We start from the raw sequence: 21,819 nt of genomic DNA, 5'->3' as shown, positions 1-21,819 counted from the left end.
ATCGGAGAATTTTTTCAGGAATTTTTTCAAGGAATTTTTTCCTTGATCAAACCTGATTTTTCTTAACCCAGAATGAATCCACCACCTCTCATTTCCTGTGGAAACAGAAGCAAAACCTCTTCTCCGAAGTAACATATCTTTTGACAAGTTTTGAAGTCAAGGTATTTTCAAAATATATATATTGGATTAATCCAGCAGCATTTATAATTAAATATCTTTTAGCAGCTGTTTCTCCTTCCTCAGCTGTCAAATGATTCAAAGACAATACAATTCTCTGTATTTATGTGGCTTTATTTTACTCTATTTTTTATTTTTAAATTTTTGAGACAGGGTTTCTCTGTGTATCTTTGACTGTCCTGGAACTCACTCTGTACACCAGGCTGTCCTTGAACTCAGAGAAATCCACCTGCCTCTGCCTCCCAAGTGCTTGGATTAAAGGTGTGTGCCACCACACCCAACTATTGTCTGTATTTTTTAAAGAACCTTATCCTTTTCCTTTTCTCTCTCAAGCCTATATATATTTTTAAACACACTGTAAACCATTTACAGGGTTGTTTTTTGTCTAAATCTATCCTTACTGTATATCTCTTTTTTTGACTACCTGAGTCTTTAATTTGCTAAGTGATTTGGCTAGGATTAAAGCTGTGGCTTTGACAGCTGGATCCACCCCATTTCTTAGCTTTTTGAGATTCTAGCTTCATGGTGGAGATACTGGCCAGAGTCAGGTTTATTGCCAAAACTCTGTGGAGTTTCAAGGTCCCTGCCACCACCAAGAAGCATGTTGTCAGCTATTCATAAACTCCATTTAAGAGCTTAGCGGCAGAGCCTCTTAAAAGAGCTGTGAGGTTTTTACAACTAAAACTGAGTCAGGAAGCCTCTTTTAAATGCTACAATCTTGCCTCTTGCAAATAGAGCCCACCAAAGAAAATGCTGCTATCAAGAAGCCATGCTTAGCTCTGTTCTTTTGTGTCTAGAATTACTTCCCAAGCTCTCTCAGTTTTATGTGGGTATAGTTGTGCATGTTGGTGATGCTGCTGCTCAGAAACTGAGACAATTAATTCAAAAAGCATTGCATGTAAACTCTCACCAATTACAAAAACCTTTTCTTGTCTTTTGCTTAGAATTGATTTAAGAGAATTGTAATTTGACAAATTGTGTGATAGTGTTGACCTGTTAATACTTTAGTTAAGATGTTAATGATTAGAAAATGATTAGAATTTGTGTAAGAAAAGTTTGACACTTTCACAGAGAAAAACACACATCTCAGACAAAATAATTTATTATAATATATACAGTTAATAATTGACAATGCCAAGAACTGAAACCAAAACCATCGAGAGTTCACATCGCCCTTTCCACCCACAAGCTTCAATCCTCCCCTTTCTCCTCTCAAGACCCACACCCTAGCGCCAAGCCCTCTGAGACAGCACTCTGCAGAAATCTGTGCTGTGCTGGCCCTGAGAAACTCCCCACTTTCCATCTCTCAGTCTAGGAAGGGGAAGGAGACAAGACCTCAAGCAAGTCTCTCCAGGTTTTCTTTCCTATACCACAAACCATCCATTGACCCTGGAGCCAGATCTAAGTCCAAGACTACTCAGCTCTTTTGTAGCTAGCTTAAAATCATTATACAAAAACATAGCTGCAATAGGATATTACAAAATAATTGAGATTTTTGCAAGGATGACTTTAATTCATTAATTTTAAGTTAAATGAAAGTTATTTTCCCATGGAAAACTAGCTCAACATCAACATTCTTCTTCCTGCTTAGCTCTAGGCAGCCAAGCAGTGCCACCTAGAGACAAGGGCATCAGCCTTAGTCTTGTCAGTGGGTGGTCACCAACCGGGACACCTTAAAAGGCAACCAGTGTGGGCATGGGAACACACGGGAAAGAGGACCTTGGGCTAATCAGGTCAATGGTTCCTGGGAAGGTGCACTGTGACTGGATGGCATATGTCCCTGCAGGAGCATTTGCTCTCTCCTGTCACACAGTGTCAACTTCTAAGAACATATTTCATGTCAACATCAGCACCATGAGGCAGGGGCCACAAGGAAATGCAATGTTCTCCATACTGGCCATCGGAGGTATACTTTGTGCAGCCACAAAAATAATAAAATTAAATACAAACTAAGCAAGGACCAAGCAGAATCCATCAAAAATGCCATAGAATTACTGAAGTCAATGTGCACTCCTGAGCAGCTAAGACACTTAGTGCACAGCAAACACTGAGATGAGTAACAAACACAGGAGACACGCATTGGGCATTTCCTAAAGGCCAGAAAATTCCTGCTGCTCATGATTGTCTGCACCCCCAACTGGTGTGAGCCCCCATACTGCAGGTAAATACTGTCCCCTTGAGACCACCATTTTAAGAAACAAATTCCTAGGATAGGGTCTCTATCCTTAGCTTCTGGGTATTCATCCAATTGTAAAAATGATTTTCTTTATATTAGAAAAAAACTAAGGTATGAGTAATTGGGAAAAAGATTTCTTAACAATGAAGGAAGAGGAAACAGGTAGGAAAATGGCAGAAACTAGACTACAACTTTTTAAAAAAAAATATTATTGAAGGATTTATAAACAGTAATTACAAGCTGGATGTACTGAGGCAGAGTAGCATGAGCCCACACAAGCTTCTGTGACTAAGTTGGACTTTTCCTAGACCTGAGTAAATTTCTCTTCTTAAACTCTAGGAGAGGCAGATATGTGTGCCACACTGGCTTCAAATGCAAAAGTTCACAGCAATGTAATTATTTCCTTCCAGCAACTCTAAAATCACTGATGTGGGAGTGATTTCTTATTAATAAAGAAACTGCCTAGACCCATTTGATAGGCCAACCCTTAGGTAGGCGGAGTAAACAGAACAGAATGCTGGGAGAAAGAAGCTGAGTCAGGGAGTCACCATGGTTCTCCCACTCCAGACAGACGCAGGTTAAGATCTTTCCTGGTAAGCCAGCTCATGGGCTACACAGATTAATAAAAATGGGTTAGATCAATATGTAAGAGCTAGCCAATAAGAAACTGAAACTAATGGGTCAGGCAGTGTTTAAAAGAATACAGTTTCTGTATAATTATTTCGGGTAAAGCTAGCCATGCGGGCGGCCGCGTGCCAGGGACGCAGCCCTGCCGCTCGTAACACAACAAATCACAATATACATATTTAATCCCAATGGGAAAAATTTACAATTTCCCCAAACAACCACAGAATGGTCTAAAGGGAAATACAAAGCCAGCCTTGCCAAGTCTACACCAGAAGGCAGGACTCAAGCAAAGTAGGCATGGCAAAAGACAGCCACAGCCAATAGGATGATGCCGTTGATGTTCACCACTGTCCTCCACAAAGGCTTCTCAGAAGTGTCTGTCATCTTCATCTTCAAGGCTTCCTCCTCTTCCTTAGTCAGCTTTGGTCCTTTCTCCTGGTCCAGCCCACAGAACAGATCATATGCCTTCCTGAAGCATCCTTTCTCCTTTTGGGAAACTTCTGTTTCTACAAAAAGACATCAAAAGATTATTGGATACAAAGTCTAAAGCAGTGGTTCTCAGCTTTCCTAATGATGTGACTCTTTAATATAGTTCCTCATGCTGTGTTGACCCCCGACAATACAACTGTTTTCATTGCTACTTCATAAATGTAATTTTGCTATGAAATATAATGCAAATATCTGATATGCAGATGGTCTTAGATGGCCCCTGTGAAAGGGTTATTTGACCCCCAAAGTGGTCAAGACCCAAAGCTTGAGAACCACTGAGCTAAAGGAACTAGAAAGTTTCCTGGGAAGATGGAATACCACAAAGCATTTACATTCTGTAGAATAATCCTTCTCTTGTTTTCTGGAATGGAAATTGAATACAATTATGAGACAGGGTTGACTTGGAATCTGGCTTCTCATGGTCAACTAATCTGAGGTTTATCTCTTCTAGGACCAATAAAAATGGGCTTTGATTTAGAATAGTCAGGTAAGATAATAGATTATGAGAGGGACGTGCTAACAACGAGATGGACAACTGACTTAGGGACAATACGGTAAACCCACCTCTGAAATCTAGGACCATATCCTTTTGCTATGCCACTGGAAGGCAGGGAAGCTGGCCTGACCCAGAGGAGAGCTGCCAGCACTTGCCTATACTAAGGTCTCACAACAGACCTAGCCTGAGGGAAGGGCCACTCTGACCAGGTCCTGATGCACGGTCACAGCAGTCATTACCCGCCTGGCTCACAGCACGCAGGTGCACGTTAGTACTGCTCAACCAAGCCATGCGGTGGTGCCAACACCCAAAGTGGATGCTGGCAAGGGAGCAGATTCCCAGCTCAGAGGTCAGTTATGGCGCTGGAGACAGACAGGCGTAGTTTCAGATGCCAGCTCTGCCAGTGATCAGCTATGACATCCACCCTACTCTCTCTCTTTTTTTTTATTGTGGTAGGGTAATTTGTTCTTTTTAAAAATTTTAGTCTGTGTGTTTCCATCATGTATTTTGATCCCATTCATTTCCCCATCCCTTTGCATCCACCCTTAACCCCTGCACAAAATTTAAGAGAAAAAGAAAAATAAATTAAATTTTAAAAGTGGGAAAAAATTAAAAAATCTCATCAAGGAAGCTGCTGTGTGACACCGTGAGTCATACCATGAACCCCTTTGTCCATATAGCTTTACGGGAAGTGTTCATTGCACAGAGTCATTGGTCTGGTTCGAGGCCTCTGGTTTCTACCTCCCGATCTAGGCTGAGCCTTGCTAGGGCTCCTCCTGGATATCCTGCTGTTGCCCTGTGTTGTGGAGATTCTGCGGCTTTGGGGTCTGCAGGTCAGGTCCCTTCCCCAGATCCCACTCTATGTGTTAGCACCGTGTTCAGAGACTACTGATCGGCACATCCTGCTTTTTATAAGCAGATTAATATGTTTTGCTTTTTTGGGGTGGGAAATGGAGGCTCAATACGTGGCCAGACTGGCCTCCCGACTCCTGGATTATGGGTATGTGCCACCATTCCTAGCTCACACACTTATTTTTGGAGCTTTAGTGGCCAAGTACATACGTGTCTCAGAACTCTGAAGTGAGGTGACGAGGCCACGTGGTCCCTGGGCTCACGGTGAGCTTGACATCTACTGGGTCTGCAGCTAGGAGTCTTTGTGTCTGATGCCAGACTCGTAACTTTCTCTGCTTCAGCTAGTGCTGTCTTCAGGACCAACCTTCCATTTCAGTACCAGATAAAGCACATGGACTTGCGTACTTAACCTTCCCATACTTCTGCATACCATACACACGCATACCCATGTGTGTTTCTCTTCCACATAGAAAAAGTTGCAACACAAAGTTGAAGACAGACTTAATTTAAAGACTAAGCCTGGGGCTAGAGTGGAGGAGCTCAGACATAGAGCACTCTCTTTGCAGCATGCTAAGTCTAAGTAAGGCTTGATCCCCAGAACTGAAAAAAAAAAAATCACAAAGCATAAGTCTATCGACACTAAGCATCATGTTAAGCATCCAAAGGGACTAGATTTTCTAACCTAGAGTGGAAAGACATAAGATGCCAAGAGCCTCTGGCCCATACTCTGGTGTCATCGGAAATGGACATAGCTCTGCGTACATCTCTGTCTCAGATCATAGGCTATACCAGTAAAGCCCTAATCCCCCCACTTGACTGTGCTCCACATCAAGAACAAATTATTCTTCATTCCCTGATTCACTGAGTTCTGCAAAATCTGAGGAGCAAGGCAGCTGAGAGGGTTTCCCAGTGTTGCCCATTTGGTGAGCTTCTTCAGTGCGTATCCGCACCTGTCTTCCACCATCCTTCCCTAGTCCCTGAGAAGAGATGTGAGCATTGACAAAGGCATTTGCTGAAGACTTCAACAAGTGGCTTAGGAACACACCTATTTCAATTGTATCCTTGGGGTCCTCCTGGAAGTCCTCATCTCCTGCATCCAGGTCAATTCGTTCTTCCTTGCTGTTGCGAAGACTCCAACACAGACGGTATAGCTGTGGAAAAAGCAGAACAGATTACCAGAAAGATCGAACAGTGCCTTGGGCCAAGAATTTGGGGAAACGAAGTGGTATAGGACAATTGTCTCTATTCTGTCAATTAAATTTAAATAAATGCTGATTGGCCAATAGCCTGGCAGGAAGTATAGGCAGGACAACCAGACATGAAGTAGAGGCATGTCAAGGAGAACAGGAAAATTCTGGGAAGAAGGAAGCCCATTTCTCTGCAGTCCTGGCCCAGCCACAGAAAAAGCAAGATGTGACTGCCTTACTGAAAAAGGTACTGAGCCATGTGGCTAACAGAGATAAGAACTATGGGCTATATAAGTTATAAAGTTAATAAGAAACCTGAGCTAATGGGCCAATCCGTTTATAACTAATGTAGACCTCTGTGTGATTTCTTTGGGACTTAACGACTTTGGAAACCAGGCAGGACAGAAACCTTGAACAACAGAAAAGTATGAATCAAAAAAGGAAATGAATATGGCCTTGCCATACCAAGAAATCATGGATCACTCTCCCACTGAAATCCCACATAATATATGCAGCATAATCTAGGGAGAGGCTAAGAGGCTGCTTCAACTCATCCCTAAAGGAGGCATCTGCATCACCTCCAAGGCTCAGGGAGAATCACAGGAGAGAAGGGAAAAAATGAAGGAGACCAGATGGGGAGGAGCGTGGGAGCAGCGACATTCAGGACCTCACTGTACCAGTGACCTGCACAAGATAGGGTTGTCACCATTTCCTCCTGCATGGCGAAGCCACTCAGGAGACCCCACCCCACACTGAGGGCCTGTGGACAATTAAAGACTGCTGAAGAGGAAGTGACATTTTCTCCAGTGGGGTAGCCAGTGACAAGCTCCCGGGTTCTGGAGGATTCCCTGCTCACTCTCATGCAAGCAGTCATAATTAAACTCTGAGCCAAAGTAAGAGGGGGCTTGTTGGAAAGGAAAGTTTCAGGAGAGACATGGGATGAGATGATAATGGACAGTGTAAATGACCAAATTCAGTATGTTCATATATGAAAGTATCAAAGAAGTACAATAATATTAGTAGTAAAAAAATTAAAAACAAAAATAAAGGGCAAAGTGAATTAAAAATACAATAAATTTAAACATGCTGGGCCAGTGAGACAGCTCCGTGAATAAAGGAGCATACTGTCAAACATGAAGCCTCGAGTTCAATCCTGAGGATCTGCTGAATAGAAGAGGACAAGCACCTCATGTGAGTTTTCCTCTGCCCTTCATGTGTGCACTGCAGCATGCAGGTGCCCACACATGCATGATCACACATGTACAAAATACATAGACACAATGGAGCTTTTATGTTTTTAAAATTAAAAATCTCATGAAAAGAGACTACCTGAAACATACATGTTTGATGTGTAAATGAATTCACTTTTCTCTGATAATTAAATTTGTTTCTTTCAGCACTGCTACTAAGAAAAAGGACTAGAAGTCATTTATGCAAACCAGCATTGTAATGTCTTATTATTGAATACTGTCACATTATGAAAATAAGACCTACAAACATGGGCCCTGTCAACACAGAGTAGAGCAGGGGCAGTTTCTACTGATACAATTTGGAATTTGAAGTAAGAATTTGTAAAATTCCGTGAGAACCAATGCCATACATCTATCCCAGTCATGCCTTTTGCGGAATGCCTTGATTTTTCTACTTCACAAGTGGTGTGGGAAGTTCATCTGTATATATGTTGCCCTTATTGGTTAGTGAATAAAGAAATCGCTTTAACCTGTGATAGAGCAGAATAGAACTAGACGGGAAAACTAAATTGAATGCTGGGAGAAAGTAGGCAGACTCAGGAGCAGCCATGTAGTCGCTGGAGGAGATGGACATACCCAGGAACCTTACCAGTAAACACCAAGCCTCATGATAAAATATAAAATAATAGAAATGGATTAATTTAAATATGTCTCCTTTAGAAAAAAGTCAAAAAGTAAGCTATAGTTTAAGTTTCCCTGAGTGGAAGATTTTTGTAATTAGGCATGTGTGTTTCAGGACTTCTGGACATTTGGCCATGGTATTTTCACATGAAATATACAACTTCTCATTTTGGACAAGGACTTCTGATCTAGAGTATTATGCTGCCTGTCAAGTGACCTCACTTCCCTTTGTAGGCATTACTCAGGAAGCTGAGTCTTCTGGAAAGCCCCAGACTGAAGTCTGGGCTGTAAGGGCTTGGACCAGACAGTGCTGAGACAGCAAGCATCCCATGTTTCCCATCCTGAATCCTTCTACATGAAAACATTGACCAGCTGGAGCTATCTCAGCCCTGTAAAGTGTGAGCTGCTCAGCGGGGTGCTGCAGCAAGGACTGTGGGACACAGGCAGGAAAGGTCTCGAATGGATGGATACTCACGTGCACATCTGGAATGGGCTTGGTGAGGAAGGAGATGGCCAAGACGACGATGAGAGTGATAGTAAAGAGGATGATGGCAAAGTATAGATAATGCACCCCACAAATGATGGTGGGACAGTTGCTAGGTTCCATGCAGCTCCCGGTTCCATAGGCAAACTCAGTAATCATGCGGGAGATTCCAATCAAGAAGCCTAGAATCAGTCCCCAGAAGGCTCCCTGCAAAAGAAAACTCTGGGTTAATTGTGTTGAAACAAGAAAGCAACTGGTGTTCTCAGAAGCCAGAGATGAAGAAACAGGAGAGAAGGCTCCTCCGAGCCATCTGCAGCCAGGACACTAAAATCAGATCTGGGCCAGAACTGTTAAGTAGCACTTTTCATAAGTCTGTCTTTTCTGTTTCAACAACATGATATCCTGTATCATAAAAAAAAATTCAAAATATAATGGGTTCAAATATTTACTGGTTGGTATAGACTATTAACAGTGCATATTCATTCAAAACCTTCCTCCTAACAGAAAAGCTAGTTTGAGGGTGAAGGGTGTAGTTCAGTGGTTGAGTGTTGGACTAGAAGTGTGAGGCCATGGACTCAATCCTCAGGACCACAAAAACCAGAGCAGCAATAATTTGAGCCTGCATACTTTCAGCTGATGTCCTCAGAAGATTCCCAAGTCTTGCATATTCCAATACAAGGTAAACACTTGCAATTTAGCTTCTCCGAAGACATTATTAAAAAACACTAAATTAAGTCTTTGAGAAATGAAGAAGAAAGGAACTTTTCCATAAAATAAAGAGCATTTCCAGCAACCCACAGATCCTTCTTGCATCACATCTGACCTCTCTACCCTGACAGATATCCCACACCTTTCTCCAGGGTCTAACCCAGTAAGTCTCTCTGACTCATTCATGCCTTCTCTTCAACCACCTGATCTATCCCAGGACCACACATCCATTACCCCTGTCTAATCTTGCCTCCTCTGCCTGCATCCAAACCAATCTCTGACTTCCACCAGGTCCCTTTTGCACAGCAGCCAACCCCTGCACCCAGCCAATAGCCACTATCCTTCTCCAGGGTTCATTTCAATGAGACTACTTGACACTCCCCATATACACACTTTCCCCCAACCTGCCAAATCTGCTCCTGACCCCATAGACACTGCCTCAGCCTAGTCTTCACTAAAACCAATTCTAGGCTTCTGCCAGACTCTACCTACCTGCTTTCAACCCACAGACCCCTCCCACACCATATCCAACCTTTCCATGTGGCCAGATCTACCCATGTGTTCCAGTTTAGACCAGGAGGCACATCCTAGACCACTGCAGTCCCCTCTGTCCATCTGACCTACTCAAGCCATTGCCTTCAGGCCCAACCAACAGGCACATGCTCTCCTCTGTCCAACCTGCTCTGTCCACATCAGAACTAACTACAGAAGCCCATACACCAGTTCATCACAAAAATACAAACGATATGAAAGATTGAGCCAGTAATTTCTATCCTACAACCATTGTTTCTATAGAAAGATTCACCAGTGAGAGTTACCCAGATGAGTCCCAGGATACAGAATTGAAAAGAACAATCATAACTTCAGCAAAGAATTCAAGTTTAAAGAAGACACAAGCAGTTCAATGAAATGAAGGAGAATACACACCTGCGCGGTGCTCAAGAAAACGCAAACCTAAGGCTGATGGGAACGACAGAGACAATCGGGATGTGAGAACAGAATTCAGTGAGGAGACAGAAGCCCTGAGGACTGAAGATGAAACGTGACCACAGAACTGAAAACCCAACACCTCAACTAGGAACCTCACAGGGAAGGCTCACGAGTACAGCGAATCAAGCAGAAGACAGGCTATCAGGACTCGAAGAGTAAGCACAGGATCTAGCCCAATTAAGCAAGGACTATGACCCTGAAGAAGAAAACAACACAGGAAATAGTTAGATCCTAGCAGAACACTTTCTCCACACCCATATGGATACAAGGAGCACGGAGGACAGAAATAGACCAGCAAAGAAGGTCCCCACAGCATAGCAGGGTAAAACACCAAGTGACAGAACAAAGACACAGTGTGGCCCTCATCTCTAACTCACACCCCGTGCAACACCACATGACTTAATTTGTCAAAGAGCAAGGGAGGGGATGCTGTCTGGTCACAGTTTCTGTCACCCTCCATCCCATAGGAGACACCTCTGTTCTATTTATTCCTCTTTTGGTAACCAGGGCCTATACCTTTTCAAGTTTAGGAAGGAAATGTAAGCAAAGCATTTCAGAGACCAAAATCAGAGAAAAGAAAACTAAGTGCCTAAATGGTTAAAAAGACTGGATGGAAAATGTACACTATTAGTTGGGACCTTATAACAAGGATGGGGGGAGGGGTCAGAGAGAAAGTAGATCTGATACTAACTCCTGAGGGGCCCTTGGGATTCCTTGAGGTGTACCCAGCCAAACTTCTAACTGTACATCACTTCTGTCTAAGATCTCTGGAAAACAGAATCCTTCTCATAGAGAATTTGCAAGCCCCCATAAGCCACTGCTGCAGCACACGGGCTTTTCGGGAGCTTCTAGAACGATACCTACTGGTTCATTGACTCTCTTGCAGAAAACAGCAAGCAGGAAGACAGCTGCAATGGGTGGCCCCAAGTAACTGGTGATAGACTGGATGTAGTCAAAGAGCTGTCCACTCTGAGCCGACTGCACGATAGGCACCCAGGCGATGCTGATGGCGATCAGCACGAGGATGAACAACCTGAAATCAGAGCCCACAGTAGCACATCAGTGTTGTACATGAACAAATACGTACCAATAATATGTAAACATATGCACGTACCTACATATAGAAGTCACCAGCAAATATATACTTACATGTGTATTATATAAATAAAAACATATTTCACACTACCTCTGTGAAGCAAAATAAGCAAATTCATTCTGGAGGCTTCTTTCTTGCTCTGCTTACCTGAAAGTCATCTGTGTCTATGAATAACTGAAACTCATTTGACTTTCAGGGGCAGCTTGGCAAAATGATCTAATGCAAGAAAATCTCACTTTGAGAAGAGTCAAAGTGTAGGTGCTCAACTGTTTCAATGTAAAATGAAATGCCAGGGCTGGGGTCTAGCTCGGGGGTGCAGTACTTGCCCAGAATGTGAAAACCCCTGACTTCAATCCTCCAGTAGCTCAGAAAATAAAAGAACGTGCCCATACATGGCAACTATAACTGGGCACAGAGATAACTCCGATTATACCAAGTGCCTGCCAATCTTGCCTAACCGCACTACGGTGGGTAGAACTCTCTGTGACCTTCAGCTCCCCTGGTACATGGTAGAGAGGAGGAAGCTGCATTTACCTTCCTGCAATCATGAGCTCCTTCTCGGATGCTCCCTTCCGGATCTTGGTGTAGACGTCCATGGTAAAGAGGGTGCTGGCGCTGTTGAAGATGGAGGTCAAAGAGCTCATGAGGGAGGCCATCATGACTGACAACATCAGGCCTCGGAGTCCTGAAACAGAACGGGGTTTTGAGTGACATTCATCACCCTGACTCTGTTTCTTGTGCAGCAGTCTCCAAGGTCTGTTTGCCTTTAGAAACCATGACTGTGTCTCAAATTTCTCTCTCCAGAAAGAAGAGAAGTTTCAAGAAATGGACTGTAGCTTTACATTCTAAGACCACAGCAGGCAATGATTTGAGACAAGAGAAACATTGCAGACTTTTCAACTAAATGGTGGTGATGCTGGTGGTGAGTGTGGTGGTCAGGGCAGTGGCGGGTGTTCTCACCCGAGGGGACTACCGGAAGGACTCTCACCAAAGAGTCATGATACAGAAGAAGGATGTCTAAGCTGGACCGGAGAGAATGAAAAAACATCCACGAATGGGAGCCTAGAGAAACGAACAACTCTCATCTGGCAAAGCTGTAGCATAGAGTGTGGTGGCTGCTCTTGGTTGTCAGCTTGACTCACCTGGAATTAACTAAAACCCAAGCCACTGGGCATACCTGGGAGCAATTATTTTTCTTTATTAAATCATTTGAGGTAGAAAGACCCACCTTTAATCCAGATTTTTTGAGGTGGAAAGATTCACCTTTATTCTGGGCCACACATTCTGATGGCAGCCTGCATAAAGGACTTGGAAGAAGGATTCTTTTGCTGTTTGTCTGCTTGACATCACTCTCACTGGTAAACCTACTTCTTAGGGATTCTGGCATGTGATAAGACTAGCTGTGACACCTCAGCCTTAGAACTACTAGACTCTGGAACTTTCTGTTAGAAGATAGTGATTGTTGGACTAGCTGGACCACATCCTGTTAGCCACACTAATAAATCACCTGGTAAAGGGAGTCTGTGACACAGACTGATGACCTACAGCAACACATGTTTTGGGTATTTCTTGGTGGTAGTGGTTGTTTGCTTATTTATTTGTTTTTTGGCTTTTTGAGACAGTTTCTCTCTTTGGAGCCTGTTCTGGAACTCACTCTGTAGACCAGGCTGGCCTTGAACTGACAGAGAGCCACCTGTCTCTGCCTCCTGAGTGTTGGGATTGAAGGTGTGCACAACCACTGCCCAGTTAAGATCTGTCTGAACTCTGCCCTACCCGACCCAAAATTATGGTATAGCAGACGTAGTAAGGCAAGAAAGGCAAACATAGGCAGGGAGAAAAGTGCATGATCGTTAGGAGACAAAATGGGCAGGACTGATGTGGATTAGTTGGGGAACACTTGCTGGCTGAAAAGCTGAAGCTACAAGAGGAAGCAAAAGAGGCAGCCTAAGAAGATGTGGAAAGGCAACAGGAAAGACTAACATGAACCCTAAGAGAAAGACTCAAGAAAGGCAACTGACCAATGCCGTTAAACGCAATTGAGTGACGTAAGACAAGGGACAGGAAGTGTCTGGTGGTCTAACACAGGGGATTGAGTAGTCACAGAAGCCAGGTGACAGACACAGTGTTTTGCTGTTTCGCACATGGCTTTTTATTGCTCACTGTTCCCTCTAGCACCATGTGCTAGGGTCTCATGAGCGCAGGGGTCCAGGGCCCGTTTGGAGAAGTCACACCCTGTTCCTGCCAAGACCAGTGTGACTGACGCTTATGGGAACCTTAACTAAATAGCAGCCAAGTTCAGGGGAGTGGTTAAATATATTTCCCCTCTTATATGATTGGAATACAAACGCTCTGCCCAAGGTTGTGCATAAAGCTCTGGAGAGAAATTTAAAAAGAAGTCTAGGCATGCTGGTGCAGCCCAGTAATCTGAGTACTAGGGAAGTTCAGACGAGAAGACTAACGCCAATTCAAGGCTAGCCTGGGCTATATAACGAGACTCTGCCTCAAGAGAAAACATGAATACATACATACATACATACATACATAAATATACACACACATACATACATACATACATGAATGAAAGGATGAAAGGCTGAGAAGGTGGCTCAGCAGGTAAGGTATTGGTTGCAGAAGCATGAGGACCTGAGTTCAGGCCCCCAGCATCTACATAAAGCCAGGAACTGTAGCTCATAGCTGTAACGCCAGAACTGATGGGGAAGATGCAGATCCTGGGGCTGGGGCTCCCTAGTCAGCCAGTTTAGAAAAAACTGGGAGCTCCAAGTTCAGGGAGATAAGCATGTCTTAAAACAAAAATGCCATGTCTTAAAGCTCATGGGATGTCTTGGAAGACAGGGTAGGAAGATTATAAGACCCAAAGAACCAAAAAGTCTACTGCAAGACTGTCTCCTAGAAATGGCAGGGAAGTTTCATGCATAATACCCCAACAATATGGCTGCTTAAGCAATACCTGAACAAGGACAACACCAATGTAGACATGCTAACATGGAAGGGGCCCTTCCATAGGCAAAGGACCTCAGGTAACTAAGGAGCATTAGGAGCAGGAGAAATAGTCTTCCCTTGGGATGAGCTCCTAATTAGTTATCTAGTACCAGGTGGTTAGCTCTGAGATCATATACACACAAACAACACTAAATGGACTCCGTGTATGCGTGTTAAATTTTATAAGACAGGAATTTGAGAGTGAAAGGGGACCTCATGGAAGGAGATGGGGAAGGAAAGGGAATGGGGAAAATGATGTTAATATATTCTAATAACAATAGTAATAAATGTAGCAGGAAAAGAGCTGTTACTAATGAGTGAAAATGCAGGCGATTGCAGATGTCAGTTAAAATGTTCTCTACAGATGTCTGCCTCCCTCTTACGTGCTTAATGTTTCCACCACAGTGTGGACTTTTAAAACTGTGAGGAAAATAAGGTGCATGGGCCAGTGCGGTGGCTTCACACACTCACACACACACTCACACACACTCACACACTCACACGCACACACACTCACACACACTCACACACACACTCACATACTCACACACTCCCACACACACACTCTAAATACCAAGATGAGATCACTCGGCATCTGTGTTTCTGTGACCGACTCTCTCACTTCACACCCTGCTGCAGCATCCGTGTTCCCAGATGAACAGATCACCTTCTCGTGAGTGTGAATGTCACCCACTGTTTGTGCAGAGCACATTTTTATCTATTTATATTTAAACACTAAGGTTGGTTCCCTGTCTTGGCAATTGTGCACAAGCCCAAATGCACACTAGAATTCAGTTGTCTCTACAACATAGTGGCTCCATCCCTTTGGATATGAACCCTGTATGGAGAACGGTGAACCCTATGGTAGGTCTACTTTTAATTTTTTTTTCCCTCGGGAGCTTCTACACTGTTTTCCAAAATGGCCATTGTAAGTTACAACCTCTTTGTTTGAGTATTTTAAATGATTATTGAGACAGGCAAGGAAAGGGACTTTCTCCCCCCACCCCAACAAGTTTTTGTGTCCTTTCTTAGCCTGACTAATGGACAAGACCCAGGGTGATAGACTCCAACTGGACCACATGTTTTGAAGACATAAATTAAACTCAGAAACACAGAAATGGGACTTTCTCCTTAGAGCACACCCCTGGCCTGGAAAAGCCTTTGTCCCAGAATGCACTCAGAGGTCTAGGTGGAGCCTAAGCCAAATTGACCTCCCAGGAAAGTCTCACCATTAGGCATGAGCTCCACCACCAAGGTAGGATAGGCGATGTTGGTACAGCCAACTGATGTGCCGCAGTACTTCTGACATTCCGAGGGGACGACACAGGCGATCTTGTCTAGAGAGAGATGAACGGGTGCATCAGTGAGCTTCCATTGGGTAGCAACGGTTCTGAGGGTTGCAGTATTTACCTTAAAGCAACACTTCAAACAAGACAGTCCCACCCGGTACCCAGAAACAGAAGCAGGGAAAGAATGTTTCCCAGCTAAGACCTCTGTGCCATACCCTGTCCTGTTATCCCTGACACATCTGGACGCTCCCACAGCAGAGAAACCTGGTTCTTAGAGGACAGAAAGGAAACAAAGAAAATTATCTGGAGGGGAGGGAGGAGGCACTGCCATCGACCTCAACAGCTTGGTGACGATAATTAGGGTTATCTGTGACCCCGGTTTTCAGGGTTTTTTTGAACAGCTCTTAGATATACAGTCAAATCCTTAGAAAACCAAGGTAATTCCCAAGATTTGAGAAATCTGGAGCAGTAATAAAGAAATAGACTGGGCGGAGAAGGGAACTAGATATAAAATCTTGGAGAAAATTCTAGAAATTTATATAGAATTTGGCTCAACAAAATTTCTTAAATACTCATTTAGCACTGTACCACACAGCTCCAATTCATACACTTATTGTAAATAAATAAATGCAGTAGCCATTAGGGCATGAGCTATTCTGTTTGCTCAACAGGTATCTCTCAGCATCCATGTGTGAATTGTTTCTGGGTACTTTTTACCCAGTGGATTCCAAAGTCTGCAGAGGCTCAGCCCCCTAAATAAACAGCGTAGTACCTGCCCTAACACATGCACATCCTCCCCTGAAGTCATCTGCAGGTTGCTTACAACATAGAATAACCTAGAAGTGCTATGGAAATAGCTGTTGTCCTATGTTGTTTGGAAAAAGTGATAAGCAAAACTTACATGTTTTCATCATAGGTTCAAATATTTTAATATTTTTCAATAGGTGGTTGGTTGAAGATCTAGAGGTGTGAGTTATGAATATAGAAGGCAATTATATTTTCCTCATGGTGTACCAGCCAGCACAGGAATATGAGAGCCAAGCGGGGCATGCCACCAAGGACAACACAGCCAACGCCTGCCAGCTATCTGACTTCATTTTGGGGGTGCTTGCCAAATGGTCACTCTGTGGTGAACTGTTCACTTCTTGTTGTTATTTTGCATTTCAAAGCAGTTTTGATTCATAATAGCTAACCAAAAATTATTTGTATTCATAACAACAGGCCAGAAAAAGACCAAAGGTGAATCCGCCAAGGCGGAGCACCTGCAAGAAAACAGCCCATGAAACAGGGCAGAGAGCCAGGGCCAGCGGTAGCTGGCTGGGCCTTGGCATTAGAATTACAAAATAGATTATTAGACCCCACTACAGGCCTGGGGTCCAGGGTGCAGAACTGCAAGTGAGCAAACACTGTTTCCTGGAGAGGGAACCTGGATGATGTCATGAGTGTGGGAGATTAGGAGAAAAAAAAATGAGGAGACAACTGTCGGTGTAAATGAGGGAACTGGTTCTCTCCTTCCGCCTCGTGGGCTCCAGAGATCAAGTTCAGGTTGTCAGGCATGGCGACAAGCTTGCTATCAAACAACTTTAAGTTTTTAAAATGAAAATAAATAGCAAATTGATTTTAAAAGAAATCGGTAGGGGCTGGAGAGATGGCTCAGTGGTAAGAGCATTGCCTGCTCTTCCAAAGGTCCTGAGTTCAATTCCCAGCAACCACATGGTGGCTCACAACCATCTGTAATGAGGTCTGGTGCCCTCTTCTGGCCTGCAGGCATATACACAGAGAGAATATTGTATACATAATAAATAAATAAATATTTTTAAAAAAAAAAAAAGACATAGGTAAAGACAACCCCAGGAATTCTGTGTCTCCATTGTGCACACTGCCTGACACAGGCAACCCTGCCGCTTGGTTATCATGGCACAAAAGAAAGGGAACGAAGGAGCCGGAGAGCTTCCATAGTCCCTTAGAGCTACAAAGGAAAAATGGCCTGAGCTCAGGTAGAGGAATTACCTGTGTATAAAATCCGGCTGATCATCCCCGTCATGACCATGAGGAACATGGGCAACAGCTTCAGATAGCCGCACATGGTACAGCCGGCCTTCACGTGAGACATGTTTTTAGCTGAGAGGCAGCGCTGCACAATGACCTGTCAGGAACATCCCAGTGAGGAGCTGTGCAGGCTGGGAATTCTGGAACCCCCTGACATGCCAGCTGCCCTGTTTTGGTCTTCAGCCTTGATTCCCAGCAACCCACACCTTCTTCATTTTCAACCCCAACAGCCTGACAGGTGGAAGTCTCTGTCATGCACCCTTCCTATACTCCCAGACTCCATACCTGGTCTGTGCACCAGTACCACAGGGCGAGGATCGACAGACCAAAGATGAGCCCAGGCCATGGAATGTCTCCTGTGATAGGATCTCTGAATATGTGGAAAGAGTCGGCCCTGGGAGTGTAACATTCTTTCTTGACAGTCATATTTCCATCAGAAATTATAGATGGAATGGCATTCATGTACTTCTCCATGAAGGCATCATATCCTCCTATTTCAGTGAAAGCTGAAACATTGGTTAAAAAAAAAACAAAAAAAAAAAACACTGAAACATTTAACTCCTTGTCGTGATTTCATGTCTGAGTATCTTAGACACCAAGAGAACACCAGCATAGGGGAACACCCATGATGTGTCGTTTGGAGTTAATGATCTTCCCTCTAGACCTCAGGCTTCTCATTTATAAAAACGGGAGTGTTAACTGCCCAGCCTCTAGGAGACACTGGCATTTCAAAGCAACAGCTTGCGGCAGTGCCTTGACTGCACATGGGCTGGAGAGGGAGGGAACTCATTAAAGGAAGACTCGGCCTTGAACCACACGCAGACTGTTGTTCTTCAAACCCCAGCTGTCTGCATGGTCTTTAGAACTCAGAACACAGAGTAGGGACACACAGTGGCCTTCTGGAGACTAGACACGGGCCGGACAGCTGGCCCCAGGGATTCCCGGGAACGGGGCAGGGATCAGAATTCTGCCAGCTCCCATCTCAGTGCTGCCATCCTAGCCTGTGTTTGCTGACCCCAGGGCCTGCGGGGAAAGCAAATGAAAGTCCTTAGGAAACTTCACTCTAGAGTGTAGACAAGAGTCTTTGAATGATGCTCAGAGGGTCCACTAATCATAAAACACAAAATATTTCTTCTATGTCTTCATGACAGCTAGGATTTCCAATGCTGTCTTTATAGACAAAGACAATTTCAAGAAATGATCAGAGATGCCGACAGTGAGTGAGCAATTTTTAAATTTTGTCAAATGAAGCACTAACGTGAAAAATCACCCATCACCAACAATGCATAAACTTTGGCCTTTTAACATCACAGTGTGTGCAGGATATAGTTTCAGCCTGCAAACACGGCGTGTGAATCTGTGTGACTTGCTGAGTCGTTAGCCGCATTCATTTTTACCCAGGTTCTCTGCAAACAGTGCACCGCATTACCACGGGCCTACACTGGAGACCCTGAACCAAGCTATAGGGAGAGAACAGGGGGCAATTCAAGTATTCCTTGGGTCTGCTCCAACAAGGGTGCTACAGGGGAAGGTGATCCCATAAGGATTGCCAGACAGGGCTGGGCCACTGCCCTGAGCTAGACAAGGTGTTATGGGATATTTGTGCACTGTGTAAGGATATATTGCTGTGATTGCTTTAATAAAGAGTCTAATGACCAATATCTAAGCAAGAGAGGTGGGTGGGATTTCTGGAGCAAGAGAGAGGAAGAGGAGGAGGAATCCAGGTACACGGATTATGCCAGGAGATGCAGAAAAAGTTGGACATACAAATTGGAGAGGAGGTTTTAAAAAGTTACATAGTAGAGCATAGATTAATAAAAGCAGATTAATTTAAGTGACAAGAGCTCATTGGGGTCAAGCCTAAACTAAGACCAAGCTTTCATAATTAACAATAAGTCTCCATGTCATTATTTGGGAGCTGGCTGGTGGGACAGAGAAAGACTGGTTACGTCAGAGCAGGCAGGCAGGCCAGCCAGACTTGCTCTGTCTTCTCAGAATTCTATACCTCTGCCCCCACCTGCTTAGTGAACCCCAGCCCCACTTACCAAATCCAGTCAGGATACAAGACCCCACGAGCATGATTGCTGTCTGCAAGGCATCCGTGTAAATCACCGCTGCCAGGCCCCCTAAGCAGGCAAACACAATAGATCACATGGAGCGCACGATGCCCGCCTGCTTCTTTTCCTACCCACCACCCTCTCTTCTCCACAGTGCCCCTTCTGAGAACCTCCGCCCCCTGCCACCACCACCTGCCTGCCTTTCCTCCCAGGCCCTAATCCTGCTGCTCAGAATTGTTTCTTGCCTTCGCCTCTCATGAAAATACCTACACAGCCTGGGAAAAGGGAAGACACTTGTCTCTACCTGAGTGGAAAGTACTTGTTGTGAGCTTAATGCTAGGACATGGCTCACAAAGGAATGTTTGCTCTTTTTGACTCTGTAATGGTAGAGATGGAACCCAGGACTACTGTGTGTGTGTGTGTGTGTGTGTGTGTGTGTGTGTGTGTGTACACATGCACGTGACAGACAGATGTGCCAACTGTAAATTACATTCCCAACCTCTCTAAGGAACGTCTCATCCTCAGGTATAGGGGGCGCCCAAGGAACAGCAAGTCCCGCTGTGGCTCCTCCCCCTTCCTTCCTGCAAAGAACATTTGTCTCTGCCATCCTCAAATCTTACTCCGAAACCTCTTTGTATATCTTTTGTCCACTTCAAAATGGTTTCCAATCTAGTCACACTACATCTAAGGCTCCCAAGGACCCCGTACCTGTTTATCGCTCATGCTTTGTGTCTCCTCTCTCCCCGCTACTTTGCAGTAACCACCTGTTTGGTACCTGCGGGCTCGCCTTGCTCCCGATCCCTGCCCCACCCACTCCTGCCACCATTCTCCCTTCACTTACATTTTTTTCACCTAGCATGTCTCTAATTGTCCTAGCTTTGCCACTTTGCCCACAACCTTCAGGCTAAGCTCTCCCGAGCGCCTCTGAAAGGCTGTCCTGACGTTCCTCCACCCAGCACGGGAGCTTTCACGGAACATTCCACATGGCTTTCCACGGAGACCAAGAAAATAGCCATTCTCAGACCCTCTCTCCTCATCCCCTCGCAAGTCTAACCCTGCCTAACCCCGAGCCAGACTGGAGATGCCGATTCGCTTGAATGGACTCACCTGTGATTGTATAAAGGGCGGTGATTGCTAGTAGAATAATGATGGCCAGGTAGATGTCCAGGCCCAAGGCTAGGTTGATGAATATAGCTCCAGAGAAGATGTCTGCCTGGAAGAAGAGAAGCAAGGCATAGGCAGAAGTGAGAGGGGTCATCTGGTCACAGGGGCCATTCCTGGGTTTCCAAGCAAGCCACTTTGACCAAAGGCTGGAGAATTCAAGTCTATTCCTTATATCATGTTAATGAAGTCTGTTGCCTCTCCCTTCCTCTTTCGGAGTGAAGTATACAAGCGTGTGAAAAATAAACAAGGCAAATTCCGTATTCATGGAATGTCCCTCCCAATGCTGTGCTGTGTTTCTTTCTCTTATTTATCTTATATCTCTGTTCCTTTTGCTTAATAATTCTAACCCTCATGCGCCTACCCTGGAATGTAGGAGTTTTGTCGAAGCTGGTCTTAGATGGCGGGCAGCAGAGCAGGTGCTTTCGGCACGCAAGCAACTGCTTATAAGTGTTGACTAGTATTTGTCCTGTTTTTATGATGTGCTGCTTGTATCCAACACAGATAGAGGAAACTTCTTGCTGAATTGAAAAAATAACTAATACAAACTCTCCCTTTTATGAATCCTCTCCTTGGGACCCCCAAAATACCAGGATTCCTGCTAAGAACACCGTAGCTAACTGAATACAGCCGAGCAAGCCCACCTTAGCACTAACTGAATACAGCCAAGCAAGTCCACCTGGCCCAAGGGCTCTGGATTTTGTTTTCAGTTCTTCCTATCTGCCTCAATTTTCTGTTTCCCTGTGGATTTTCCCCCCTCTTCCTTTCCAGGGAATTTTACAGCTTACCTAGGGTTGCCACAGGTGTGTATTATTTTTATACTAAAAAGTATTGACATTTGCTTGTTTCTGTCTATGCTTTTGGGGTTGCAGTGAGGCTGAGATTCTCGAGTCCACTGCTGGACCCCACAGAGATCGTGCGTTAATGTGTAAAGCACAAACTGCCAAGCAAGGTTCAAATCTTGTGGTATTACAAGATGAAAAGTTAAAACTTCAGCAACAGGAGCTGGAGGGGTGGTTTAGCGGTTAAGAGAACTGACTGTTCTTCCAGAGACCCCATTTTCAATTCCCAGCACCCACATGGCAGCTCACACCTCTCTGTAACTCCAGT

The 21,819-nt window shown here is 44.4% G+C and overlaps 1 protein-coding gene across 1 annotated transcript in view; it reads right to left on the bottom strand.

Moving 5' to 3' along the window:
* Positions 1 to 2,351: 2,351 nt before the first annotated feature.
* The window catches only part of LOC121459760 (sodium/glucose cotransporter 1-like), a 67,209-nt gene continuing 47,741 nt past the window's right edge, over positions 2,352 to 21,819 (bottom strand). Inside the window, exons 6-16 of the mRNA XM_041669757.1 lie at positions 20,656 to 20,761; positions 19,537 to 19,617; positions 17,777 to 17,997; positions 17,453 to 17,588; positions 15,383 to 15,490; positions 11,688 to 11,838; positions 10,922 to 11,090; positions 8,351 to 8,566; positions 5,863 to 5,968; positions 3,144 to 3,486; positions 2,352 to 2,773 (exon numbers count right to left, since the gene is read on the bottom strand). Coding sequence (XP_041525691.1) covers positions 3,263 to 3,486; positions 5,863 to 5,968; positions 8,351 to 8,566; positions 10,922 to 11,090; positions 11,688 to 11,838; positions 15,383 to 15,490; positions 17,453 to 17,588; positions 17,777 to 17,997; positions 19,537 to 19,617; positions 20,656 to 20,761 — 1,518 coding nt within the window. The 3' untranslated portion in view covers positions 2,352 to 2,773; positions 3,144 to 3,262. The remainder of the gene's footprint in view (positions 2,774 to 3,143; positions 3,487 to 5,862; positions 5,969 to 8,350; positions 8,567 to 10,921; positions 11,091 to 11,687; positions 11,839 to 15,382; positions 15,491 to 17,452; positions 17,589 to 17,776; positions 17,998 to 19,536; positions 19,618 to 20,655; positions 20,762 to 21,819) is intronic.

Source organism: Microtus oregoni, unplaced genomic scaffold (genome assembly GCF_018167655.1).
Source record: "Microtus oregoni isolate MIOR12 unplaced genomic scaffold, Mior012 000019F_ref0000042, whole genome shotgun sequence".
NCBI classification, from domain to species: Eukaryota; Metazoa; Chordata; class Mammalia; order Rodentia; family Cricetidae; genus Microtus; species Microtus oregoni.
Note: the sequence above shows the minus strand (reverse complement) of the source record. Positions and strands in the feature narration are given on the sequence as shown.